Source organism: Oratosquilla oratoria, chromosome 24 (genome assembly GCF_046742065.1).
Source record: "Oratosquilla oratoria isolate Oo_2021 chromosome 24, ASM4674206v1, whole genome shotgun sequence".
NCBI classification, from domain to species: Eukaryota; Metazoa; Arthropoda; class Malacostraca; order Stomatopoda; family Squillidae; genus Oratosquilla; species Oratosquilla oratoria.
This window is the reverse complement of record NC_134800.1, coordinates 36,859,460-36,886,070: the sequence shown is the minus strand read 5'-3', so window position 1 is coordinate 36,886,070 and position 26,611 is coordinate 36,859,460. Positions and strand designations below refer to the sequence as shown.

General features: G+C 43.9%; 2 protein-coding genes across 2 annotated transcripts in view; one reads left to right on the top strand and one right to left on the bottom strand.

Annotated features, from left to right (window-relative positions):
* The window catches only part of LOC143038564 (THUMP domain-containing protein 1 homolog), a 479,094-nt gene that overhangs the window by 374,478 nt on the left and 78,005 nt on the right, over nucleotides 1-26,611 (bottom strand). The window lies entirely within an intron of this gene.
* Nucleotides 7,150-14,886, top strand: LOC143038327 (sodium-coupled monocarboxylate transporter 1-like). Its single transcript, XM_076207354.1, has 11 exons — nucleotides 7,150-7,532; nucleotides 7,634-7,767; nucleotides 7,864-8,052; nucleotides 8,987-9,141; nucleotides 9,260-9,400; nucleotides 9,556-9,774; nucleotides 12,866-12,984; nucleotides 13,108-13,262; nucleotides 14,080-14,315; nucleotides 14,617-14,714; nucleotides 14,831-14,886. Exons 1-11 carry the CDS (start codon nucleotides 7,226-7,228, stop codon nucleotides 14,884-14,886), a joined length of 1,809 nt encoding a protein of 602 aa, XP_076063469.1. The 5' UTR covers nucleotides 7,150-7,225.

The following is a 26,611-nucleotide window of genomic DNA, read 5'->3' as shown; positions in this document are numbered from 1 at the left end:
CCCCATCCATGTATAAGTTGAACAGCCAGGGCGACATAATGCATCCTTGACGAAGTCCCACCTTTACCTCGAACCACTCACTCTCTCCATTTCCAATCCTGACACAAGCTCTACTATTCTCATAAAAACTCTTGACAGCTCCCAGAAGCTTTCCTCCTATCCCGTATATCTGCATAACCTCCCACAGTGCCTTCCTGTCTACCCTATCATAAGCCTTTTCCAGATCCATAAAACCCCAAAAAACATCCTTCCCCTTTCCTATAGATTTCTCACATATCTGTCTTACCACACTACCACTCCCAGGTTTGCGCCCTCCTCGAAGGTTGGGAAACCCTAGTTTGAAAATATATGAATACACATACACAAATATTTGTACACATTCTTTTGCGTGCATGTGTGTGTGTGGATTGACAATAAACATAGTTATCCAAGTACCTGGAGTAATAGGGTATCAGAATATATATGGTTATGGGGGTCTTTCTGCAAAACCCTAGGAGTTTGTGAACAAACAAATTGACAGTAACTTGGGTTATAAGGTTTCAGAATATACATGGTTATACGGGTCTATCCGCAAAAACCTAGGAGTAGTTCGTGAATAATCTCTAACCTAACCATACCCCACCTAACTTTAACTCTTCACCCTAACCAAAAAATATATATATATATTTTTTTAAATGAAATGTTATCCAAGTACCTAAAGTGATAGGGTATCAGAATATATATGATTATGGGGTCTATCCGCAAAACCCTAGGAGTTTGTGAACAAACAAATTGACAAAGATAGTTTTCCAAGTACCTTGGGTTATAAGGTTTCAGAATATATATGGTTCTAGGGGTCTATCTGCAAAAACCTATTAGTAGTTCGAGAATAATCACTCACCTAACCATAAACCACCTAACCAAAATATTTTTTTTAATGAAATATAGTTATCCAAGTACCTGGAGGGATAAGGTATCAGAATATATATGGTTATGGGGGTCTATCTGAAAAACCCTAGTAGTTCGTGATCAAACAACAGGCAGATAGAGGCTACTACTTTATCATAGATATTATATATATATTATACAGTGTATATATATATATATGTACATGTATATAAGTATATAGTCACTATCCGAGTTACGACGTACGCGAGTTACGACCACCCGTACTTACGACCACATCTAGCAGATGCCTATTATGAGTTTACTGTACATGTCTGGCAGCACAGCGCTTAAGATAGTTGTGGCAACCGGCATCGCGTACGGCAGTTATGGCAGAGATGGAAAAGTTGCTATACATGTGGTTGGAAGATAATAGGAAAAGAAATGTGTGAGTGACGTTGCAAGCAGTGCAAAGTATGGCTACAAGTTAATTTCACATGTTGAAAGAACGTGCAGGTGAAGAATACGCTTCACATGAGTTCATAGTGAGTGCTGGGTGGTTTCGTTGCTTTCGAGAGCGTTACCAGGTTTTACATAGGATTAAGGATTACAAAGGCGGAGCATGCCGACAGGAGACCTTTTGGTCCATATCTAGGTCGGATGCGAAAAAAAATCATATTAATAATAAAATAATAAATAAAAACTATAATAATGTAAGTAATAAATAAAATACATAAATAAATGCATAGGTATAGTTAAATAATAAACAGGTAAATAGTAAATAATAATAAATTGACATATAACTAATAATAAATGAAAATCAGACAGCCAAATGATACCAAAACAAAAACAATACATTGCACTACCTGTGCAGGAAGTTTATTCCATTCATTAACTACACGGTTGGCAAAGTTGTTTCTACCTACTTCCAAATTGAATCTATTTCCGGACAGTTTGAGACCATTGTTTCTTGTCGGATTCTCATTCAGTGTGAAAATTTTGTCACTTTTGATGTTGTCAATTCCCTTTAGAATCTTAAAGACCTGTATCAAGTCACCTCTGAGTCTACGCTTTTTTTAAGGAAAACAGATTCATATGTTTTAGTCGATTTTCGTATGATTTATTTTTGATATTTGGAATCAGTTTTGTGGCTCGCCGTTGTACTTTTTCCAGTCTGTCAATGTCTTTAATGAGATTCGGTGACCATACGGAAACAGCATATTCCAAATGTGGACGAACTAACGATTTATATAGCTTGTTAATGAGTGATGGACTTTTGAAATCAAAAGATCGCGCAATCAGTCCTAGAATCTTATTTGCTTTCTCAGAGGCGGAAATACACTTCTTAGATGATTTTAGGTCGTTACTGATAATTACGCCGAGATCTTTTTCACTATCCACTTTTGTTAACGAATTTCCAAATAACTTGTAATCGTACTTACTGTTATTTTTAACCATGTGCATTACCTTGTGTTAAATTTCATTAGCCACTTTTCAGACCATTGCTGTAATTGATCTAAATCTTCTTGAATATCTAATTGGTTTGAGTGATCATTTGCCACTCCGCACAGATTTGTATCATCAGCAAATTTGGAAACAGTAGATTTTAGTCCATGGTCTATATCATTTATATATACTATGAATAGAAGTGGTCCAAGAACGGAACCCTGAGGAACTCCACTTGTAACATTTTTCCATCTAGAAGTTTTTCCATTTAAAACAACTCTGTTTTCGACCATTCAACCAATTACTAGTCCAACCTAATAGGCTACCACTTATTCCGTGTAAAGCTAATTTAGTAAGTAGTCTTTCGTGTGGGACAGTATCAAAAGCTTTTGCAAAGTCTAGATATATTAAATCTATATTGTTTCTTTTGTCATAATTCGAGATAACTGTGTTATAGAATTCGAGTAAGTTAGTCACGCAAGAACGTTTCCGTCTGAAACCATGCTGGCTATCATTTATCAAACGGTTACTTTCTAAATGATGTTCGATAGCATCTCTGATGATAGTTTCCATTATTTTTCCTACGATTGAAGTCAAACTTATAGGCCTATAGTTATTTGGTTTCTTTGTGTCACCTTTTTTGAATATGGGAGTAACGTTAGCTAGCTTCCATTCTCTTGGGACATCTCCGGATATGATGGATTTCTTGAAAATAATTTCTAATGGAACAACAATCTCATTTTTCATTTCCTTTAAGATTCTTGGATGCCAACCGTCAGGCCCTGGTGTTTTATTAACTTTGAGTTTGTCTATACACCTTTTAATTTTTTTTGTTATATTTACCGTCGTAAGTTTACCCTAGACTTTTCACAGGTTTCAGTTTGGAGTTCACTTTGAGGTGTTTCGTTTACGAATACCGAGCTAAAATAATTGTTTAAGATATTACACATTCCTTCATTTGAATATTCAAGTTGACCGTCAGCAGATAATAGTGGACCAATGTGATTCCTAACAACCTTTTTATCTCTAATGTAACTATAGAATTCTTTGGGATTTCTTTGGATTTATCATCGATGTTCATTTCGTATTGTCGTTTTCTTTTTCTTATTATCTTTTTTAAATCGCTCTGTATTGATACATAACTTTCATAGTCATTAGATGCACCCGAGCACTTATATTTCTTATAAGCCTGTCTCTTTTTAGCAATACTTTTTTCAGTTTCTTTGTCGAGCCACTTTGGGCGAGCCTGATTTGGGGGACGTCTGTCCTTAAAAGGAATGTAAGTTATATATATAATACAAATATAATGTTCAGATATTCGGACAGGTTAACATAAGTGGAGTAGGAAACACAGGAGTCTTAGTTCGAGTTTATTCCCGACTAGTTTCGCAGGTATGCTTTGAAAAAGCATACCTGCGAAACTAATCAGGAATAACCTCAGACTAAGAATCCTGTGTTTCCTACTCCACTTACATCACACACACACACAAATTTAAGAGCAAACTAGATACTGCGTGATACAAAGGCGGGACACCATGAGCATAGCTCCCCTTCCCGTACAATAATAGGTAAACATGCACACACACACGTTTCTACCCACTTTCAGAACCTACGTTCAGAGATATATTGTGCCTCGTGTTAGTATTCAGTGTGAAAACTATCTTACTCCCAGTTATAAACTTTCTCTCCCTCTCTGTTTTAGGGTGTTTTTGTATTTATTTTCTCATATTTGATATACCAATGTCTTTAACGACACAAAATTCGAAGACCATCGAAGACCAGCTTATTTGAAGTGGATGGAAAAATTTATGATTGTTGGAATATTGAGTTAATCATCGTGCTATCAGCACTCTAACATTGCTTCCTTTAATATAACCATAAATGCAACCATCAGATGATTTAAGTCGTTACTGGTGATTAAGACTTTATTTTGGTTAATGTTATTTTCTTCCCATAAATTGCTCTTGTATTCAATGTTACTTTTACCTATGTGTAAGACTTTAATTTTTTTTAACTTCATAAGCCATTTGAGTATCGTTCTAGCCTAAATCACATATAATATCCAGTTGATTCTGGTGAACAACTGCTATGCAGCACTGTAATTAGCGGTGATAAGTCGCTGGCACCTGACGGCAATGTATATTTAGTGGCGATGCTAAGTCATAAGCGCTTACACCAGAGTAGCTTACGCGCCAGAATCTGTGTAGTCTAACATATTCTCAGGCCGAGAGATAAATAGCGAAAGAGGGAAAGAAACGGCGAAAGACGGCGGGGGACTAGAAAGAAAGAGGAGGGAGAGATGGAGAGGGGACGGAGAGGGAGGGAAAGATGAAGAAAGATTATATATATATATATATATATATATATATATAGAGAGAGAGAGAGAGAGAGAGAGAGAGAGAGAGAGAGAGAGAGAGAGAGAGAGAGAGGAGAGAGAGAGAGAGGAGAGAGAGAGAGAGAGAGAGAGAGGAGAGAGAGAGAGAGAGGAGAGAGAGAGAGAGAGGAGAGAGAGAGAGAGAGAGACAGAGAGAGAGAGAGACAGAGAGAGAGAGAGAGAACGGGTTGTGACGCCAAGAGTAATGGAGGACAACTACCGTCCTCTCGGGCGCACATTTTCGAACACGTGTAGAATGCAGCCACTAATACCCCGCACCGCCAGTCACGTGTTGGTGCCACGTGTGAATATGTCCTTGAGGCTCTACGGCTAGTCTGAATTCTCTATGCATAGGTTTGTTCGTGCTAGCAAGGTTTGGTGAGGTTAGTGGGATATCCATTGTGTTATAGTGTTCTGGGGTCTGTGTGCCCATGTCCTGGTGGTGGTCTCTCGCGAACCGTCATATGTAATGTGGGTTTTGTTATGCACTATGTGCCGACCTCTGCTTGCATGTAATCTATGGACGTTGTGTGTAGCCAGTCATCGTTCGTAGCAATATGTTTGTATGACCTGTAGTTTGCAATGCTGTGTATCCGAGGTGGGTGCCAGCAAAGTTAGACTAGTATAACCCACCACAGATGTGTGTACTATTTGTATAGAAGTTTATTGATGCCCTAATATAGGGGCATTCAGGATTGTTTCATTTCTATATAATATTTGTTGTATTGTGTGGTACTAATGTCATTGCAAATTGCATTGTCTCCATTTTCAAAGATTGGAATACAGCACCCCATAGATTTCTCTGGCAGGAAGCGTTGGATCGTTGCCCGTGATGTACTAGTATAGGATCATTCCAAAGTAACCGACCAATAATAGGAGGGCGAGGTGCTCAATAACCAGTAATTACTAGCTCTCCTTGTGTAAAATGTAGAAATACACACAACATTGAGAGATCTTGGACCGAAGATTGAATGTCAGCCCCTCGGAGCTGCACCTCCAGGTGGAGGCGAAGTTGTTGACGGGTTTTCGAGACAGGCGGCAGGGAGATAAGAACACAAGAATAAAGGAGACTGCAAGAGACCACGAGGCCTACACTAGGCAGTTCCATGTCCATTACCACCTGTCATCCCCATCCATAAAGATGTCTAACCGTTTCTTAAAACAACTGATAGTTTCAGCACTCACTACATGGTTACTAAGTCTGTTCCATTCGTTGACCACCCTATTAATAAACCAATTCTTGCCTATTTCCTTATTAAATCTAAATTTGTCCAATTTAAATCCATTACTGCGAGTCCTGCCCTGTTGGTGATGATTCTCTCTTTAGTCTGCCTCGCACACAACCACTTACAGATACCCGTCGCTGGTTTCTTGAGGCACTGTGTTACCAAAATTTTATTAGCATGTGTTTGTGTGTGTGTGTGTGGTGGGGGTATACGTCGTTCAATTAGAGTTGTGGTTCAAAATTATGCTCTTTCTTATCTAGATTCAAAAGTGATTATGGATTTTGCTAGCGAAATCTTCAGTTGTTCGTGATTACGCATTGCTCTTATCTGTATATGTTAGGGTGGCCAGACGTCCTCCTTTAGGGAGGACAGTCCTCCTTTTGAGCACTTTGTCCTCCATCCGGCGCAACCTCACGCCGGACGTGCATTTGTCCTCCTTTCTTGGGGTGTGACAAAAATAAATAGATAAATAAATAAATAAATAAATAACCCTAGGTATACAATAATGCCGTACAATTAAATTATGTGGGAGTACCCAGGCCAAGGTCAACGTCGGAACTCGGCAGCCGAAGTAGACAGGAACTGCACAAGACCAATGTTGTGAACGTGTGATTGCATGATTCACATCTCATACATTGGGCTGCAGTCCTGATGTGGCCACGGTGCAGTGTGGTTTGGTAATTAATTTATGAGGTTAAGGAGTCTGAAAATGCCGAAAAGAAAGAGGGCAGAAATACAAAAAGAAATAAACCTCCAGGCAATCAATGTGAGGATACAACTAGGTTTTGTTTGTGTTGTAACTTGGTAAGAAATACAGGTATTTGTTTTTTGTCGGTTTTATTAGAAGTGAAAAATATGATTCACTTTCAGTTATATATATATATATATATATATATATATATATATATATATATATACATTATATATATATACATATATATATATATATATAAATAAATACATATATATATATATATATATATTACTGTATATTATAATCATCGATATGCAGTGTCCTTTTTGGAAATTTGGAAATGGCCACCCTAGTATATGTGCGCCTACAGACGAGTAGTGGCTAATTAGAGTCTGGTCTATAAATGTATGGTCTGCGCCAGGCGTATGTGTATGTTGGTCTCTTCGGGAGGTGTTGGACTGTCGTGTATATGTAATCTGACTAGTGAAAGTCCGCCGAAAGACTGCACTGAATATCCATAAAAAAGGGGGGGGGGAGGATGGTACTCCTATGCCCTAATCACCCCTCTTTCGTTTCCTACAGCTCAGAGACTAGCACCAAAGCAACATTGGCAAACTCAAGATGACGACATCTGTGCCTCACCCAACGACAAGTCTAGTAGATGACACAGTCTTCCATGAGATGGGAGACGACCACCTCGCCTCAGGGCCCATGACAAAATATCTGGAAACAAAGACCTTTGGCACAACAGACTACGTCATCCTCGTCGTTCTAACGACCCTTAGCGTGGTGACGGGGACTGTGACGGCTCTCCGGGGGACCAAAATGAAAACCACTAAAGACTTCCTTCTGGGAGGTCGATCTATGCATCCTATTCCTGTCACGCTCTCCTTGCTGGGTGGAGTCGTATCCGCCCTCTCCATCTTGGGTGAGTGCTTACGATGTTTTTGGATCAAAAGAAGAAACATGACGAATATCTCATTATTTTTTTATATGCGTTTTCTAACACTCGGCCTCGACTCTCAACAGGTAATGCAACCGAGATGTACATGTACGGCACACAACTGAGTATGAGTTTGTTAGGCTGTGTCTGGGGAATTATCATCGTCTCATCTATCATTCTTCCTGTCCTCTATCCCCTTGAACTCGTCTCCATGTTTCAGGTAGGCACCAATGATACCATAACTATATCTGACAGCATGTAAAACACTGAAGTCAGCATACAATACCTAACTTCACTACTGATTTTGTTACTGCAGTATCTTCAGATGAGGTTCAAGTCCAAGAGCTTGAGGAAAATGAGCTCATTCTCGCAGATTCTCACCTCCACCTTCTTCCTGGGAATCTGTCTCTACACGCCCTCGCTTACACTCTCCTCCGTTACCGACATCCCCCACTGGGCCTCCATCGTCTTCATGGGACTGGTGTGCACTGCCTACATCGCAATCGTAAGTGCTGGCAACCTGTATTACCTCTGGCGAGAAACTGTAAATCGGCTAGCTATCAGAAGAAATGGGAACAATGGGTCATGTTAGGAAAGATAAGGGATTACGGAAAGGTTATCAAGGTCATTTAGAGATTCTTCTACAGGAAGAAGCTGAATAATAAAAATTAAATAGGTTAGTCTTAGAAGCTCCAGATCAGTCTATTACGCTTTTGTTAAAAAATACAGCCTATAGTCAGCGCAACGAGAAGTGACCGTTAAGGCGGGGTTAGGAGACTTCCCGGTGTTGCCACATCTCCACAGATAACACGGCCCGCACGGCTCACACTGAATGCAGTGTGAGGGGGGGCGGGGCTAGAGAACAGATGTAGCGGCAACGTCGCTCTCTAGTGCTCATATGTCATGTCTGACTCGAGGAAACGAAAACTTTGTATAGAAAACATTGCTTTGATTTTTACCTCAGTGGTGGTGTGTGACAAAATAATATAATATAATTATATGTGTCAACATTATAAAAATATTAAATAAAATTATAAAATAAAATAAGATTATAGAATAATTATATGTGGCAACACAGGGGGACTCCCAGTGCTCCGCCCTATCGGCCATTTCTCAATGCAATGAGTATAGTACTTCGACAAACGTAGGAGAGCATGGATTGTATAAATGTTGATGCAAGAGACTGTTCTCAATATAAAGTAGGCGAGGTTATAAAAGGGAGTTAGTAGCCTAAAAGTAATAGTATGAAGTCTTATTTGAATCGTGACAAACATTAGTCTACACCACTATTTTTTTCCCAATTATCCCACTCACTGCTAAGGGGAGGCTGACAGTACCACTCGTAATGTAAATCATCTGTGATGTATTTGTTTATTTGTAGCATCAAGACTATCCTAAATCTGTAACCAACGATGTGTTCTTCCTGTTTTCAATGTCAGGGTGGTGTTCGTGCTGTCGTTTACACGGACGTCGTCCAGACGTCCCTCATGTTTATCGGCGTCGTCGTTGTCACCGTCATAGCCATTGTTGAGATCGGAGGCTTCCAAAACATCTGGAATATTGCTGAAGAAGGAGGTCGCTTGGAGTTTTTCAAGTACGTTTTTGTGTGATTAAAGTAGCTGTTCGCATGAAATACTCTGCTCAGAGTAGCAATTCTATCATTCTTATCTATAAACCCATTCTCTAAAATGGCTTACTCCACTTTCTTCCAGCTTTGACCCGAGTCCATTTGTGCGCCATACCTTCTGGAATGTGCAGGTACTCGGCATATACTTCATCGTGTCTACTATCTCCCTCTCACAGGCGCAGTATCAGAGACTTGTGTCAGTTAAAGACTTGCGAACTTCTATCACGTGAGTCTAACTGCCGTAGTTTGGGTTCAATCATATGCTCCCAGTTGTTTTTAATTTTGGTATTATGCGTATAGAACTCCTTTGGCATTACAGAATCCATCGTCACTACCGACCTCAATATCACATAATACCAAATATTATCTTCCCTCCACCAGATTATGCTACGCCTTCATTGCTGGACTCATCATCCTTTGGTCGGTCTTTTACTTCTCCGGTGTGGTTGCTTACGCAACATATGCTGGATGCGACCCAATAACACTAGGTCAAGTGGAGAAACCCGACGGAATTATTCCTTTTATGGTCATAGACAAGGTTTCCCAATTCAAAGGTCTCGCCGGTCTGTTTGTAGCTGCCGTATACGGAGGGGTCCTCAGGTTTGTGTTGATTCCCATTATTCTATGATTGATGAATTAAAAAATAGTCTACCCTTTCCCTCGACCCATTCCTTTCCTGAAGTTAGCGGTACCATACACAGGTTGATTGATTGATTTATGAATTTTTTGGCTTGAGGGCCAAGCGCCGGAGCCGGTAGGCAATTCAGCGCAGGTACCATACACAGGGAAGACCGACAGAGGCAAGGAGTGCTGAGGCCCCGAATATTTCTGCTTGTTGTGCTATGTAACTGCCCTTTCTCGTACCTATTCCTGCTACAAACAATACAGCAGGCCATCCTGCTATCAAAGACGCATCTTCTACACATCACTAAACTACAAACCATGTCACACATGAAACTTTTTTTTTTCTGTCTTTGAACAACCAATAGGTTTTATTTAGCCATGTATTGAAAACGTCCTCAACATGGTTCAATCTTTGGCAGACGAACCCGGGATGTGCCTTGAAGCTCCATTTTTTTTTCCAAGCTCCTCCTATGTTCGCGGCCTTCAGTCAAATTTCTTCTCTGTAAAACACCACATTTTCCTTGATTTCTCCTCACTGAAACCCAGGTGTAGTGTGTAGATAGGAAATAGTATTCCGTTTCCTACTTTCTCTATTCTATATACTTCAATACCCACCAGTTACTGATACAACAGGTGAATTAGTTTTTAACTTTCCTATCCTGAATGAACTGGAGTGACTAATTCAGGACCCTACCAGTATTTCTTTCTTAAAGATAAACTTATTTTTTATATCTTCCTTAATGCTGATCATTCCTTTAGTTCTAATAAGCTTTCCACTCGTTTGAGTGTCTCCAGTCATAACCCTTATCACTTCAAGAGCCCCTCCCCGCTGCGCGCATATGCTTTGGCATCGCGACTAAGAATCTGTGACGCAGCACTCTTCCGTGGATTGATTACGGTTCCCGCAGTCGTGATTTCTCAGCGATTGCAGAATGCATCATGGAAATTACCATTTCGGGTTGGGAGGCATACATTCCGAACACGTTTTCTATTCTTAAATCTATGAAACCCAGGTTTCATTGCATCTATTCTCGTGCTATCCAAGACAAGGAAAATAATTAAAAATTAAATTGTACCCTTTAAACGCCCGAGAATCACACTAGTTTCTTCTGCCCAGAATCGTATTTGCCAAGCCAAACATTATTGTATCCATAAGGGGTTACAAAAGCTTCTCTTTCTAATTCGTCAAGCGATTTCTAGCTCCTTACCAACATCTCCAAGATTTTCATTTCATCCAGACAATGTGCGTCTTGTGACGCTCCCATAGTATACCTTTGCTTTCCATCCAAATTTCTTCCAAGAATGTTTTTTTCTACCTCTGGTTTTGACACTGGTCCGGATGAAGTACCTCCGTGCTAGCTCCGTATCTACCAGTGTCCCATCAATGTCTGTCAACTTCTTCATACCCGTTTTTGCTGGGAACAACCTATACCTCACCTATTCCGTAGGTGACTGACCTCAGTCCCCTGCCCATCTAAAACCTTCAAATCTATCCTTACAAGGAAGCGTGTGAATATCTCGCCAATCAAGACCTTTCGGATTGCCAGAACAGCTTCTACAAATGACACTACTTGAGATCCTCAAACGTTTCTATTTGACTTTTTTTTTTACCTATGCCGTTGCACTAGACATATCGAGAGTATTTGATGGATTATTTTTATCCTTCTAAGAACCCCTCATAAAGTACATTTCTCTCAGCTCTCTCATTCCCGGTTTTCTTTCTGTCCGTTCTAGTTGTAGACAAGCAGTGCTCTTCTCCCGTGCCTTTACAACTGTAGCATTAAAAAAAAAAAAAAAAAAATCAATATTCTACTTTCTTCCTTTCAATTTTTTCCCTTTTCCCCTTTGCACTCTATCTAATAATGCTATGCACTTGTTGATGCCCTTTTCTGGATGTCATTCTCAAATTGAATTCTAGATTGTTGCACAATACTTGGCTTCTAACCTTTCTGTCATATCTGACAGGAGAGGTGAAAACCCAGTATCGTTCAACGCTACCAAGTCTCAGTTTCTTCACCTGTTCACAAGGCATTTTCACAAACCTACCATTTCTTTCTACGACAATTTTTTATTCTTCTGGCAAACTATATGTTCTTGGCCAATCCTTCATCAAAAGCTGAATTTTGAAAATTATTTCAACTATCGCTAGATCAGTGTACTCTTCCTTATTTAATTTCCGGAAATATGTAGATAAAATACATGACGTACCCATAGGTTGAGCTATCATCAGTCTCCTCTAAGAATAGTTTTGGTTATAATATTTCTTATTCTACACCAGTGGTTCCCAAACTATCTTACCTGACGCCATTACCCTTTTTGCTTCCAGTAGACCCCCCCCCCCCACTCATGGGAAATGATTCTTGCATTTATTTCCTAGCATTGTACAGGAAAACAGATTTCTGTTTGTATTAAAATTATTAAAATTTAATAATGAAAGCCACTCAAACAACTAATAGTACATTCCACAGACATTTTTCTAAGTAACTAAAAACGAAACATTTGGTTCAAAGAGAGCGAAAAAAAAAAGTTTGAACATCAGCAAATTGGCAAAATTGACTTGCAATTTTAAGAATAGATCATTTGAAAACATGGCATATAATATTTGGAAAGACTCATGAGACAAAGGCATAATTTATGAACTAATTTAGTGAGATGGATGCTGCTGCTTCCTCCTCATAAGATTAGAAATTCTAGGATTGAAGTATTGGGAATATGTGACGAGTCCCTCAGTGGCGTCAGTGTGGTTGGTATCGGTAACGTGTCCAAAACGTGTAAGGAGAACTAGCTTAATAGAAAACGAGTTGGAGTGACTGCTATAATTATACTTTGCATGTACGTAATGGCAAATATTTGTTCTTTAAATGATTTTATTATTCTAATTAAACAAATATTTTTGAGCAGATGACTTCACGCCCCCTTTTATCCTCATGTCTCCCTAGGGGGCGCGCCCCCCTAGTTTGGGAACCACTGTTCTACACCATCTACTTGTCATGTAAATATTTTCACGAGTTAAACATAGATCGGTACTCAAGCTTCATGTAGTTAACCCATTGATTCTTTTTTCCAGCTCTGTCTCTTCCCAGGCAAGTGCAATTTCCACAATGGTGTGGGAGGACTTCCTAATAGAGAAAAAGTATTTTGCCCAAATGTCAGACGCTGCTGCCACAAATGTTACCAAAATGCTGTGTGAGTCTTAAGTTAATTCTCCCTTCTTGTTATGAAGTGCACTAAAACATGTTTAAAAGGGAACTGCATTCACAACAGGAATCAATACAGAAAGTCTGATCATTTTTCTCTCTCTCTTCACAGCTGCTGCATGCGGGCTAATTGCCATCGTCTTCGCCTTTCTGGTGTCTAACCTTGGAACGCTGTTCCAGGTCGCGTACACAATCAAGGGCGCTATCGGTGGTCCTCTTGACGGACTTTTCGTCACTGCCATTATCGCTCCCTGGGTCACCACCAAGGTAAGTTTTGAAAGAGAAACTCACATTAAAACAATCAAGTTTCGATCTAAAGTTGCCTAATCCCCCCATTTAAAAAGGAACAGTGTGGATACTGTTTGTTGAAAAAATACTTGTTTTCAGTCGAAGACTGGATCCAAATCTGAACTAGGTTTTGATTCATGAAGATTTCATTCCGTCCAGGTTTCAGTCTCCTAATGGAATTGTATGATGTCTGCCGTGACAAAACATTATGTTCTCTGGGAGGGCAAATTCCTTCATCCCGGCTTAATGGAGTGATGTATACACTGCAAATCTCCTAAAACCGAAAAACATTATCAATGGAGTTATCCCCCTGGCGCCATACCCACGCCAGGGTTATGGAGCTGGGGAAAGGGCTGGTGTGAAACTGTTGCAAGGTCGGTATGATGTACCATTAAATACCAAGATCTGCCCCCCCCCCCCCCCAAAAAAAATGGGGGGGGGGGACAATCGGCACACTGGGTCCATGCATACTTATCTTCCTAACCCGTGGCCCAATAATGGTTTTAGGTTTATAAATTAATGTGGTTGTGCAAAATTCAGCCATGAAGATGGAGTTCAGTATATGATTGTTACGTTCATTTGCACGTTACCTGTGTGGAAATCGCAGTAAGTTGCAGAGTAGGCACATATCCGTTCAAAGACAATAGCGACTGAAAACTCCAATTCATGCTTCTCAAAAGCTGCCGTATTTCTCCACACAGGTTTGTAGAATAATCACATTTTCAATGACCCCGACAAGGTCGAGCTATGGTACAGTAAACCTCGTCTATTTTGAGGTTGCTTCTTTTATTCGCAGGGCTCCCTTTGTGGTTTCATCGGGTCCTGCATGTTAAACGGATTCCTCCTGGCGGGCAAAATCTATTATGGCGCCGGTACAAGCGAGCCACTTCCGCTCTCCATCGACAACTGTCCGTCGGAGGTCCTCGATTCCGATGTCTTGGATGTGATGGGGAACGAGGCACCCCTCCTCAGTTTATCTAGCGACGTCCTCAATGTGACAGCTTCTTCCCAGGAGATGCTCTCGTCTCATAGGTTAGTGGAAAGTAAAACCACCATATTTTGCAGACAAAGCATGACATGGTTCCGATTATGGTATTTGTATCATGTCTAACGCCATTCATTGGACATGCAATTTCTGTGACATCAAGCCTGTCAAATGAAGCCAGTCTAGTGTGTTTGTCGGCTGTGGGCAAAACTACTTGAGTTTCTCTATTAGTCATGTGTAATAGAATATTTGTAGTGGTCTTCGCTGTAAACTGCCACTGACAACTAGGCCGAAGACCTGAACATCTAAGTTGGACTGATCTAATTACGTTATTTTTGGTCTCTGCAGGATGCACTGGGCCATCTTCGACCTGTCCTACTGCTACCAGGGTGCCCTTGGGATCTTGTGCACCTTCGTAATCTCCTCCATCGTCTCCTTTGCAACAGGTGAGAGGTACCAATTCATGTTATGGAGTGAATCTGATACAAATGTTCACCACATAAATCTTATCGCAGTGACGGAAGATATTTCATTCAGGGTTCTGATGGGTATTTGCATGCAGTCCTGCAAGACAATATGCAACTACAGGCCAATCTGTTCGACTTCAGTTATGGGTAAAATGTTTGAATCAAGAATAATCAATAGACTCTGAGAACACATCAAGAGATATAATTTGATTCGTGACTCACATCATGATTTCTCCAAGAGAAAGTCGTATGTGACTAATCTTCTATCCTTTTACACTAAAGTGTATAAGGCGTCAGATAACAATGGTAGTTACTGTTATGCATGAACGGCCGAGTATTGGCATGCATAAAGTACCCAGAGTGCTAGGGTATAAAAATATATACGTAGGTTTCTATATCTAATAAGTACTTCTGCATACATAGGCTTGGATACATAAAGGGAGCCCTATCAATATAAAACAGTGAATATTGTACAGCACTAATGTCAAATAGTTCACGTCCACTGGCCCGACAGGATCTAATCACCATAGTGTCTCAGGTCCAACTGCGTTGGCGGGAACTATGCCGTGACGTCATGGCGTCACCGTGACAAAGGTAATAGATGATATATATACAACAGCATCCTAGACTAAATTGTCCTAGCTAGGTCATCTATCATACATAGTCCCTATGCTCCGTTACACATGGGAAAAGTGTGTCCTATCCTGACATGTGTTTACAAATGTATGTCGTATGCCTATGGGTGTCTATCATGATCACGCCATGCGCGCGGGAATATCAAATACCCAGAAATAGACACATGTGCCACATCTCCCCCCCCCAAAAAAAAAATCGATGTATTCATTGAGCCGTCGATTTGTTGCGTGCGGCCCGTCTCGCTGAGCGTCTTGGTCCATTGGGCTGGCCAGTTTGATTCGTGGGGCGAGGAGTATTGCCGGTAGTGCTCGTTGGAGACTCCTTCATGCCATCACGGGCGACACCTGGCTCAGGGATGGGGCGGAGGAACTTCCGGTTGCGCCACAGGACACTTCCGGACGCCGTCTTGATAAGGTAGTCCCTGGTACGTCCTTGTCCCATTATGTGGCCGACCTTACTCCATCGTCGTGACGTAGGATCCTGGATCCTGACCGTGGCTCCAACGGAAATTTGTGGGAGCGGCTTCGCGTGTGAGTCGTACTGCTTGATGGTCGCCTCCATTCTGGCGGCTGCCTTCTGTTCGCATTCAGCTGTGGCAGCCTGCCACTCAGGCGCAAAGGACCTGGAGTGGGCTGGGACGCAGGACCGAAGGGGGCGTCCGAAGAGGACCTGGGCGGGGCTTCTTCCGTCGGGGTTGGGCGTGTTCCGTATCTCCAGGAGACCCCGGTGGAACGCGTCGCTGTGGCGAATTTCTCCATTGGGCGCGACCTTGATGATGAGGCGTTTTACGGCCTTGACCGCCGATTCTGCATGCCCGTTGGACTGTGGGTGGTAGGGGGTGGAGACGTCGTGGCGGACGCCCCATCGTCGCAGGAATTCAGCGAAGTCATAGGCCGTAAACTGGGGTCCTCCATCCGTCCTGAGTCGTACCGGGACGCCGAAGGTGCTGAAGAAGTGGCGGAAGAGCCGAATGGTTTGGGATATCGAGGAGTCCGTGCCACAGTGGCCCACCGTTGCCCATCCAGAGAGTCGATCCGCGTACACCAGGAAGTGCTTCCCAGCGGTGGTGAAAAAGTCTGCGGAGACCGACTCGAACGGTCTGGAGGGGGGCACATCGTCGGTGAAGTAGGGCTCACGCTGTTGGCTCGGCTGCAATATCTGGCATGGCTCGCAGGAGCGTACTGTGTTGGCGATATCGGAATCGATGCCTGGCCACCAGACCGTCTGCCTGGCTCGGCGTTTGGTGGCTTCAATACCACGATGGCTGTCGTGAAGTCGAGCCAACACACTTCTGCGAAGAGCTTGGGGGACAAGTATTCGTGCCTCTCGGAGGATCAAGGGTCCGTCGACGCAGAGGCTGTCTCTGAACTTCCAGAAGGGAAGTAGAGCTTCGTCGAGTTCCATGCGTGATCGTGGGTATCCCTTCCCGACGAGAGAGGCGAGTTGCACGTCCGTGGGGCCCAAAGATGCTGCCTGACGGAGTTCGTCGAGTACTGGGTCCGTTGAGTGTGGAGGAGTCGCCGTGGTGTCGAGTGTTGGAGGACCGGAAAGGGCATGGAGCGTGGCAACATTGCGAGTCACCACGTCGCGGATGCAGATGCTTGTTTCATCGCCCAGGGCGACGTCATCTGCCAGAGGTTTGTCCACGGGGGCTCTTGAGAGGGCATCCGGAATGCATAACTCTGAGCCCTTACGCCATCTGCTGGTGAACACGAATCCTGCAATCTTCTCCCGGAGGCGTTGGAGCCTTGGGTTCTCAATACAGTCTAGAGTGTACGTATTGAGGATAGGAAGAAGGGGTCGATGATCCGTGATGTGTGTGAAGTCCTGGAGGCCAAGCAGGAAGTATTTGCACTTCTGCATGGCCCAGACCGTAGCCAGCAGTTCCAACTCGATCGTGCTGTACCGTGTTTCAACGTCCTACAAGAATCGAGAGCCGCACTGCACGAGTCGCCAAACTCCCTCTTCATGTTCCTGTAGGAGGGCGTACCCTATGCCATTCAGACGAGACGCGTCCGTTTGGAGGGCAGTCGGTAGTTTTGGGTTGAAATGGGCGAGGACAGGAGGTTGGGCGAGGGCCTGCTTCGTCCTTTGGAAGGCGTCCTCCTGAGCAGGTGTCCAGAGGAAGGTGTTCCTCGGGCTGAGTAGCGGGCGAAGAGCGTCTGCCGTTGTAGAGACGTTGGATGTGAATTCGCCCAACTGGTTCACTAGACCCATAAACGATCGGAGGTCTGTGATGTTGGAAGGTGTTGGGAACTCCGTAATTGCCTTTATTTTCTCGCTGTCGATGGCTACGCCGTCTTGAGACACTGTGAACCCGCAGAAGTTGACACTGGGAGCAGCAAGAGTCATCTTGTCAGCGTTGAGGGAGATGCCATGAGTGCGGCATCGGTTCAAGACCTCACTGATGCGACGTAGGTGTGTCCCGTAGTCGCTGTCCCAGATAATGATGTCGTCCACTACCTTGGCAAGGTTGGGAATATCTGCGAGGGCCTCGTCACCCCGGCGGTTGTACTCGTCGCCAGTTGAACAGAGGCCCATGGGGCCCCGGCGGAACATGTATCGTCCGTACGGAGTGATGAATGTCGTCAAGTGGCGGTCTCGCTGAGCTAAGGGGATTTGCCAATATCCCTGGATGGCATCGAAGGTTGAGAAGTACTTTGCCTTCCTGTCGATGCGACTGATTGCCTCGCTTGGTGTGGGGGATGGGTGGGTTGGGCGTAGTACCTGGTTGTTTAACTTTGAGGTGTCCACTGTGATGCGCACACCACCCTTCGGTTTCGGCACCGCTACGAGGGGGTGACACCAAACGGAAGGGGCGTCACCAACAGGTTCAATGATGCCTTGGTGCACCATTGCATCGAGTTCCTTCTTCACGTCATCTTGCCATGCGTGTGGGATTCGTCTTGCGGTGTTAAGTGCGAACGGCTTCGCATCTGGCTTGAGATGCATCTCCATAGGCCTCCCAGTCATTTCTCTAAGGGCCTCGCCGGACCTGAGGTCTTCCTTGTGTCGAAGGACGTCGGGCCATGTCTTCTTGATGCAATCTGGCAGGTCAGCTACTGTAGTTGACAGGGGCGGGACGTGAGAGATCGGGAGGGAGCTGTGAGCCGTAGTCGTTGGAGAGTGTGTGACCGGCTGTGGTACCAAGTCGTCGTCCCGTTGCAAGCGGCAGGCGTTGCCGATTGGTTGGTCCCTCGGCAGTTGGGCAGGGTATGACGAAGGTATGAGGCGGAGCTGCATCGAGTGCCACCATGATAGCAGGGGGCGCGGCAGGTGCGTCACAACATTGATCCAGCCGTCGATGGTGGTGTCTCCAAAGGACATCGTAGCATACATGGAGCCGATGGTACGTCCTTGGAATGCAGTATGGTCCGGGTTCCGCAGGGCCAGGTCCTTTGCTGGGTTGAGGCTGCGAGCGCTGATGCCCAGATCCTTCATGTGCTGGCACCCAATGACCGTTGTGTCAGATCCGGTGTCCGGGATGAATCGAACATTGCCTTCAACGTCACCAAATTTGACCCTCACAGAGATGGTAGGAGTCGGGGGTCCGATCCTCCCATCTGCCGCCCGTATGTTGGCAGATAGGCTTGACACTATGGCCATTTTCCGAGGTCGTTGGTTCTTCTGCTTCGGTGGCGGGATGGGTTTCGGGGCAGCCGTATGAATTGCACACCTTCTCGAAATGTCTTCTCTTGGAGCAAATCCGGCAGACATGCGTAAGAGCTGGACACATTTTTCGTGGGTGTTTGGGGGAAGACACCGCACCCTGGACAGGCCTCATTCCCTGGTGGGGTGCCGCCTGTGGGACCTCGGGCCGTGCGTTGCATCTTCTTGTAAGTTGACACAGCACAGGCCATTCCCGAGGTGGGTTGATGCAACTCACGGCGAATAGCGTCCGTAGTGCCACGAGCGGTTTCCCTTGCACGAGCGATCGATAAAAAATCCTCTAGTGTCGCGCTGGAACTCGTTTGTAGGAGTTGGCGTACGGTTTCGACGTCTCGTAGACCTATGATGAGTTGGTGTTTCACTTGTGTCTCACGGCAATTTAACCCGGTGCACAGCTCAACTTCACGTGTGAGCTGCGATAGACGCTCTAGAAGGCGTTGACCGATTCTCCATTCTCTTGCTTGCAATTTGTAAATGCCAATCGTCGTACGGACTCATTACACTTCTCCCTGTAATGCACTCGAAGTTTGTTCAAGATTTCTTGTACAGGGAGAATAGAGTCGCGTGGTACTCCGAGTGTGTCCTCTAGGAGTGATCGTACACCGTCATGTAGGTACGCCCGGAGTGTGGCCATTTGTTGCTTGTGCTTTAGCGAATGGAAGTTTGTTAGGGTGGAGAAATCGTCGAATTTGGCGGACCATGCGTCAACTCCTTGTATGACATCTCCGGCATCAGTATGGGAGGTGGCTTTGGAGAGACGACGGGTGATTTGGTGGAATCCGTGGAGTTATTTCCATGTGCCGGGGAGGTTGTGATAAGGCGAGCGAGGGAGCTCGCTAACAACCTGAGTACATCTTGCTCATCTTGGGTTGCGTTTCCGGGTGTTATGGAAGAGTCTGGCTGTGAGTTGTCGGGGGATGACAGATCTGGCGTCGCCATGGCGTTGGTTTCGTCAAAATCGGCCGATTGGCGGGCGAGATATGCTATGCACGTAAATCAACACGCGCGTGAGATCAGTGTTCAGTAGGCCCCGGGCAGGCGGTGAACGTGGGAGGTCTCTCCGGAGGGAGAGGGGGCTAATGACGCCTTGGGTACACCGGCTTAATCCACAGAACATACGCACTAAGATAGCACTGAACTCGTACACAAAGTAATCACCACAGCACATACGCACTAAGTTAGCACTGAACTTATGCACAAAGTAATCAACACAGAACATACGCACAACGGAATCACTGATAAGTACAGAAGTATCACTTAAACTCTCACTGCGCCATGTTATGCATGAACGGCCGAGTATTGGCATGCATAAAGTACCCAGAGTGCTAGTTTATAAAAATATATACGTAGGTTTCTATATCTAATAAGTACTTCTGCATACATAGGCTTGGATACATAAAGGGAGCCCTATCAATATATAACAGTGAATATTGTACAGCACTAATGTCAAATAGTTCACGTCCACTGGCCCGACAGGATCTAATCACCATAGTGTCTCAGGTCCAATTGCGTTGGCGGGAACTATGCCGTGACGTCATGGCGTCACCGTGACAAAGGTAATAGATGATATATACAACAGCATCCTAGACTAAATTGTCCTAGCTAGGTCATCTATCATACATAGTCCCTATGCTCCGTTACACATGGGAAGTGTCTCCTATCCTGACATGCGTTTACAAATGTATGGGTGTCTATCATGATCACGCCATGCGCGCGGGAATATCAAATACCCAGACATAGACACATGTGCCACAGTTACGATGTTATTTACCTTGATTTTAGCAAAGCGTTCGACAAGGTGCCCCACCAGGGACTATTAAATAAAATCAAAGCACATGGCATAGGAGGAAAAAGTGTTAGAATGGATCAGAGACTGGATCAGTGACAAAAAAATTGCAGGTCACCATAATTGGTGTAAAATCAAGGTGGGGGAGTTTTTTGTGGGGTCCCCCAGGGGTTGGTTTTGGGGCCCTTATTGTTCATTATGTACATAAGCTACTTTGAATGTGGGATTAATAGTGACGTTAACAAGTTTGTGGAAAACACTAAAATAGGACGCCTAATTAGGTCAGGAGACGAAGCAGAGATTCTGCAGGATGATCTTCAATTGTTCACATGGTCAGTGAAATAGCAAACTAATTTCAATATCTCAGTACAGCATGTTAAACGTAGGGCTACACAAACCCAAAAATAGATATAATTTAGATAACATATGGAGAAAACCGAGTGCAAGAGAGACTTGGGAGTTCTAGCGAGTCCTGACCTTAAATCCAGGAAACCGTGCATTAGATTCAGAAATAAAACCAACAGAGCATTAGGTTTTATTACTAGGACGGTTACGAATAGAAGTGTAGAAGTGCACAGGTAATTATCAAACTATCTAGCGTCAGACCCATCCTTGACTATGCGGTACAATTTTGGTCTCCGTCTTAAAGAATGGACATCAATTCAGTAGAGTCAGTACAAAGGAGAACGGCCAAAATGATACTTGGGTTCAGAAATTCACCTTGCGTAGAGAGGCTTAGACACATTCACTTACACTCTGTAAAGATGCAGAGTGCGGGGTGATCTAATAGAGGTGTTTAAGTGGATCAAAGGCTTTAACAAGGGTGACAAACAAGGTCATCATATTAAGACAACAGGGCAGGACTCGCAGTAATGGATTTAAATGAAACATTTAGATTTAAGGACACAGGCAAGAATTTGTTTACTAATGGGGTGGTCAATGAATGGAATGGACTTAGTAACCATGTAGTGAACGCTAAAAAATATTTGTTTTAAGAAACGGTTAGACAGCTTTATGGATGGGGATGACAGACAGGTAATGGGCATAGAGCTGCCTAGTGTATGCCTTATGGTCTCTTGCAGTCTCCTTCATTCTTATGTTCTTATGAGAAGGCCGTCGGATTAACCTCTCCGCCACTTGTCTTTAAACCCCATTAACATCCTTACCTCCATGTGGAGTTACAGCCCCAGAAGGCTGACGCTCAGTACCTGGACTAAGCCTAAAGTCTCACAAATATTGCTATCTTCCCTTATCCCCCTACTGCTTGCATTCAAATCCCATCAGTATCTTCAACCTTCATCTGGAGGTACACCTCCGCGGTACTGGCACACCGTCTCTGGACCGGACCAAAGGTCTCTTTCAACTTCGGTTATCATCCACTTTTCCGCAAAAGAGCTGGTAGCCGGTGGCAACTACCCCCTTTTCCTTTCCAGCCAATGATTGCAGACTTAAGCTAATACAACACACATAGCAGTTCAGTGTTTCTTCTAAAAACCATCGTTATAATTATAATTTATTTTATATTGTTTTTGTTTTGTTATCATTTGTCCGTTTTATTTTCATTTATTATTAGTTATATGTCAATTTATTATTTACTATTTACCTGTTTATTATTTAACTATACCTATGCATTTATTTATTTTTTGTTATTTACATTATGGTTTTTATTTTATGATTTTTTTTCGCATCCGACCTAGATATGGACCAAAAGGTCTCCTGTCGGCATGCTCCGCCTTTGTAATTCTGTGTGGATGCCTAGAATATTCTCTTCCTTTTTTATCGGCGGAGTTCAGGAGGTTGGACTGGATATAGCGACTCTTAAAACTGGGAAGATCAGGCAGGAGCAAGATGTGTAGTGAGGGTTGTACATATTTCTGGTCAGACAGCATCGATGGGACCCACCTCGCAGCACCTATTGTTCATCTCTTATTGCAGTATATGCTCCTACAGAGAGTGTATGAACTTAAGAGTGGATATTCTGTACCTTGATTATAATGGCAGTACCGTACCCACCACGTGACGCGCTTGTTGTTTTAGGCGACTTCATTATAGTTACTGGCACCGACAGGGCTGGCTATGAAGTATGTATTGACCTTCATGGTTCTGGAACCTGGAACGTAAACAGTTCTCTTCTTCAGAACTTTGCAAAGTCCAGGAGGCTGAAGATCGCTGGTTCCTGGTTCCAGAAACGAGAACTATATCAATGGTGATGCATCATATACTTTTAATACTCGTTGGGATATCCTACACAACGGCAGGATTGATCGGAGTGCTAAGTTCTTTGGGACTGGTCATAAGACTTGTAGTTGCAACACTTAGATTGCGTATCAAGTCCAGGAGAATCCCGAAATGTAACAACCCAATTTCAACTGGAAAAGCTCAGGAATGATGCGTGTGCCCAGGAATATGCGGTAGCAGTCTACAATCTGTTTGAAGTACTTGGTACTCTTCACGACCCAGAACTGTGGGGCAACTTTAAACGTGAAACTGACAACTGTCAAGGAGTTTGTTGGAGATCGTCCAAAGTTGAGGAGTGTTGTATCCCAGGGGATATTGGAGAGTATAGAGTTGAGTCGTGCTGCCATAATGGCTGGGGGCCTGGACCAATGCAGGACTCTGAAATGGTGGACTACATCCTCCATGGGGATGGATAAGGAAAGGTATATCAGGGGAATCTCTGAGGAAGTCGAATGCAAATTACCTCAGGCGTGCTTAGCACACCCTGAAGAAACCTTGCTCCATCTTTTACCCAGGAGTACAGTCAGAACAGCGGTTGGTCAGTGTCGAATGGAAGGGGCGTAGCTCCATTGCAGAGTACTATGAGCAGCTACACATAGGTGACTCTCAAAGTGGACAACTTTCCCTCGATGATGTTTGGGTGTTGGTTGCGATCCACCGATCTGTTCTCTCTGACAGGTCAAATGGATACAAGTTGAAGGGTGGAAAGGCAGCTGGCATCCACAATATCAGTAAGGAGTTCCTGAAAGCAACAGACGAGGCCATGGTATGCGGGTTGTATGCGGAACTGTCTGGCAGTCCGTTATCATTCCCTCTGACTGGAAGAAGGATATTGCCGTCCCTATCTAGAAGGGTATATGGGACCGGCAGTACTGCAACATCTACCATGGATTTACGCTGCTCGGTGTGCTAGGTAAGGTGCTAACCCACATGTTGCCGACACGGATGCGTTCACTTCTGTTTCTGAGGCCTTAACAGCCTAGGTTCACATCTGATCGGATCCTAGCGCTTCGTGTTTTCATGGAACGCAGACGCGAGTTCCAACACGAGTTTTTTGCAGCCTGTGTTTACCTGAAGCTGGCGTTTGACTTTGCATAACTGTGTGCTCTGGGATCTTCTGCGAATCCGTGGGATTTCTGTGAGGACTACTGACTTCATGTCCGGCTTATACTCTGGAACAGTGTTTGAATGTATGGGAGGCGTGTCCAGCTTCTTTCTTGCTGAGGAATGGCAAAGGTGTGCCCTCGACTCGACACTTCAACACCAGCATGGGCTAGGTACTGGACAGTTATCAACAGTGTCACTGCAGAGTATCTATTGGAAACACTAAAGTCACTGACCATGTCTTTGCTGAAGATGTCTTTTTTACAGAGCCGTTGGAGTTCCTGGGGCAAGATCAAGGTTCAGGTGCGTGTGTGTGTGGGGGGGGGGGGCTTACTGGATGACACAGTTGAGTCTGTCCGCCATGTGGCGAGGACATTAAGACTTGGGGCAAGTTGACCGAACCCGTGGAGAGTTATTTGGAATGGAAAGGGTGGTTTCATAGAGGATTTGATTGGAGAGACCTTTGGGACTGGCGACAGCGTGTGAGTTAAGCAAGCCCCACCCCGCCTCTGGCACATACTCCCAGTTGATGATTATGGAATGGTAAGCTTCTGTAAATGCATTTCGAAAAAGGGACCTTTCGCGTAAGAAAAGGGAACCATCCCTACAAATAATCACATTTGCATCTATCGTTACTAACATCGTCCTCCATCTCTTCCCCCTGCAGGACCCAACCGGCCCCGAGACGTGGACTCTCGCCTCGTCCATTCGGGCTGTCTCCGGCTCTACTCCTACCTGTGGGACAGGTTCTGCGAGCCAATCAATAAAGAAACCCGTCAACAAACCTTCGTCACGGGTGCAGAGGTCGTCGACAAAGAGATGGTGCCGCTTCAGGAAGCAGACGAAAATGTGACCATGAACGAAAATCACGAAGGCGAGAATCTTTGCTGACGACTTCTTTCGTTAAGGGGAATTCTGCGGGACACTGAAGGGTCATCCATCAAAATGGCTGTGCTACATTTTTTCACTTTGTATATCTTCACCATCATTGGTAATTTGTGTATCTTCACCAATGCATTCATGCTTTAGCGACTGCATGAACGCAACATTTTTAATATTCCGTCACGTGTGATTTGAAGAAGCAGAAGAAAACGACGCCACTGCATTCCAGTGCTCATAAGCCATTGATCTTAAGCATCAACTCATAATGTCATAATTTCGCGAACTCTGAACAAGTCATGACGCACAAGAACAATTCACAAACATCGACAGATGACCTCATCAAGACGACTCTTTCCGTACTTTGAACTTTTCTTACATTAGTTGCCAAGGATTAATCTGATATTCATCCAGTCTTTCATGTTAAGCTTAGCAGTAACACTAACAATTTCTATGTTGCAGACTTTCACGACTTAACTAGGAAACCCCTACCCAACCACGCAGAAAAAAACACTTTCACGATTGACCCTTTTCACTGTCAATCATTAATATATTCTGGCTATCGCCAGGCTATTTTGTTCGAGAAATATAATAAAATCATCTGGTCATACTTGGCATTTATCCAAGTGACCAACAGTATCAACCATGATTCACACCATTTCGCCCGACCATTCATAAAGTTCAGAAGTTCACAGATGCCCCCACTCACACTAAACTCGTTCAGAAATGTAAAGGCCCATATCTTTCTTTGTAATAAGCAGTCAGTCAACGATAGACCGAATAGGGCTCACTCATGACCCAGGACGTAGAAATTCAAATCAACAACAAAAACTGTCCTAGATTTTTGTAAATTGTATTGATCTTATGACCATAATATGACTAGGGGAGAAGCACATCCACTAGATTGTTACATTGTTTGAACAAAATGTGGTTCTATCGTGTACCCAATAATGAATCAATCACCTCGTTCTTGAGTGCAACTAGTACAAATTCTCACAGTTGTCAACGGACGACGATTTCGCATGAAATGTGTTCTCCGTATGTATCAAAGAGACTAGTATGTGAAGAAGGGGCTGTGGGGAGATCCTTTTTGTAATGCAGCATGACAAGAAATACACTGGTATTCGACAGCCAGACAAGACACTGAAACCGACACAGGCAGACAAAAATACGCACATACGGACATCCACACAAACGAAGGCTCACAAAGATGTAGACACGAGATCAAGTCCTCCTCAGGTTTTGAAGCTTCACAAACACTGCAAACCGTTCATGGCACCCTTAGTAAGGTGATGGTGTGTGTGTAGCTGTGTGTGTGTGTGTGTGTGTGTGTGTGTGTGTGTGTGTGTGTGTGTGAGCGCGCTAAGGTTGCAGCACTGACCATAGCTCTGTCTATATGAACCGAGTTCTAAACTAAAAGCACTGTAATTCCCAATTACGATTCCAGTATGTGGACTATGACCATAGTGAACCCACACACACACACAAACACTTGTACTGGAGAATTTATCGGTTGTTGCCGAGTGAGTATTGGCTGACTGGCCGGCAATAGCAATTTGCATGT

Bases quoted from the DNA above. Each gene is read 5' to 3' on its own strand.
- LOC143038327 (XM_076207354.1), top strand. From the start codon at position 7,226: ATGACGACATCTGTGCCTCACCCAACGACAAGTCTAGTAGATGACACA. The intron at 7,533-7,633 runs GTGAGTGCTTAC...GACTCTCAACAG, and splicing joins ATCCGCCCTCTCCATCTTGG to GTAATGCAACCGAGATGTAC. The intron at 12,985-13,107 runs GTGAGTCTTAAG...CTCTCTTCACAG, and splicing joins AAATGTTACCAAAATGCTGT to CTGCTGCATGCGGGCTAATT.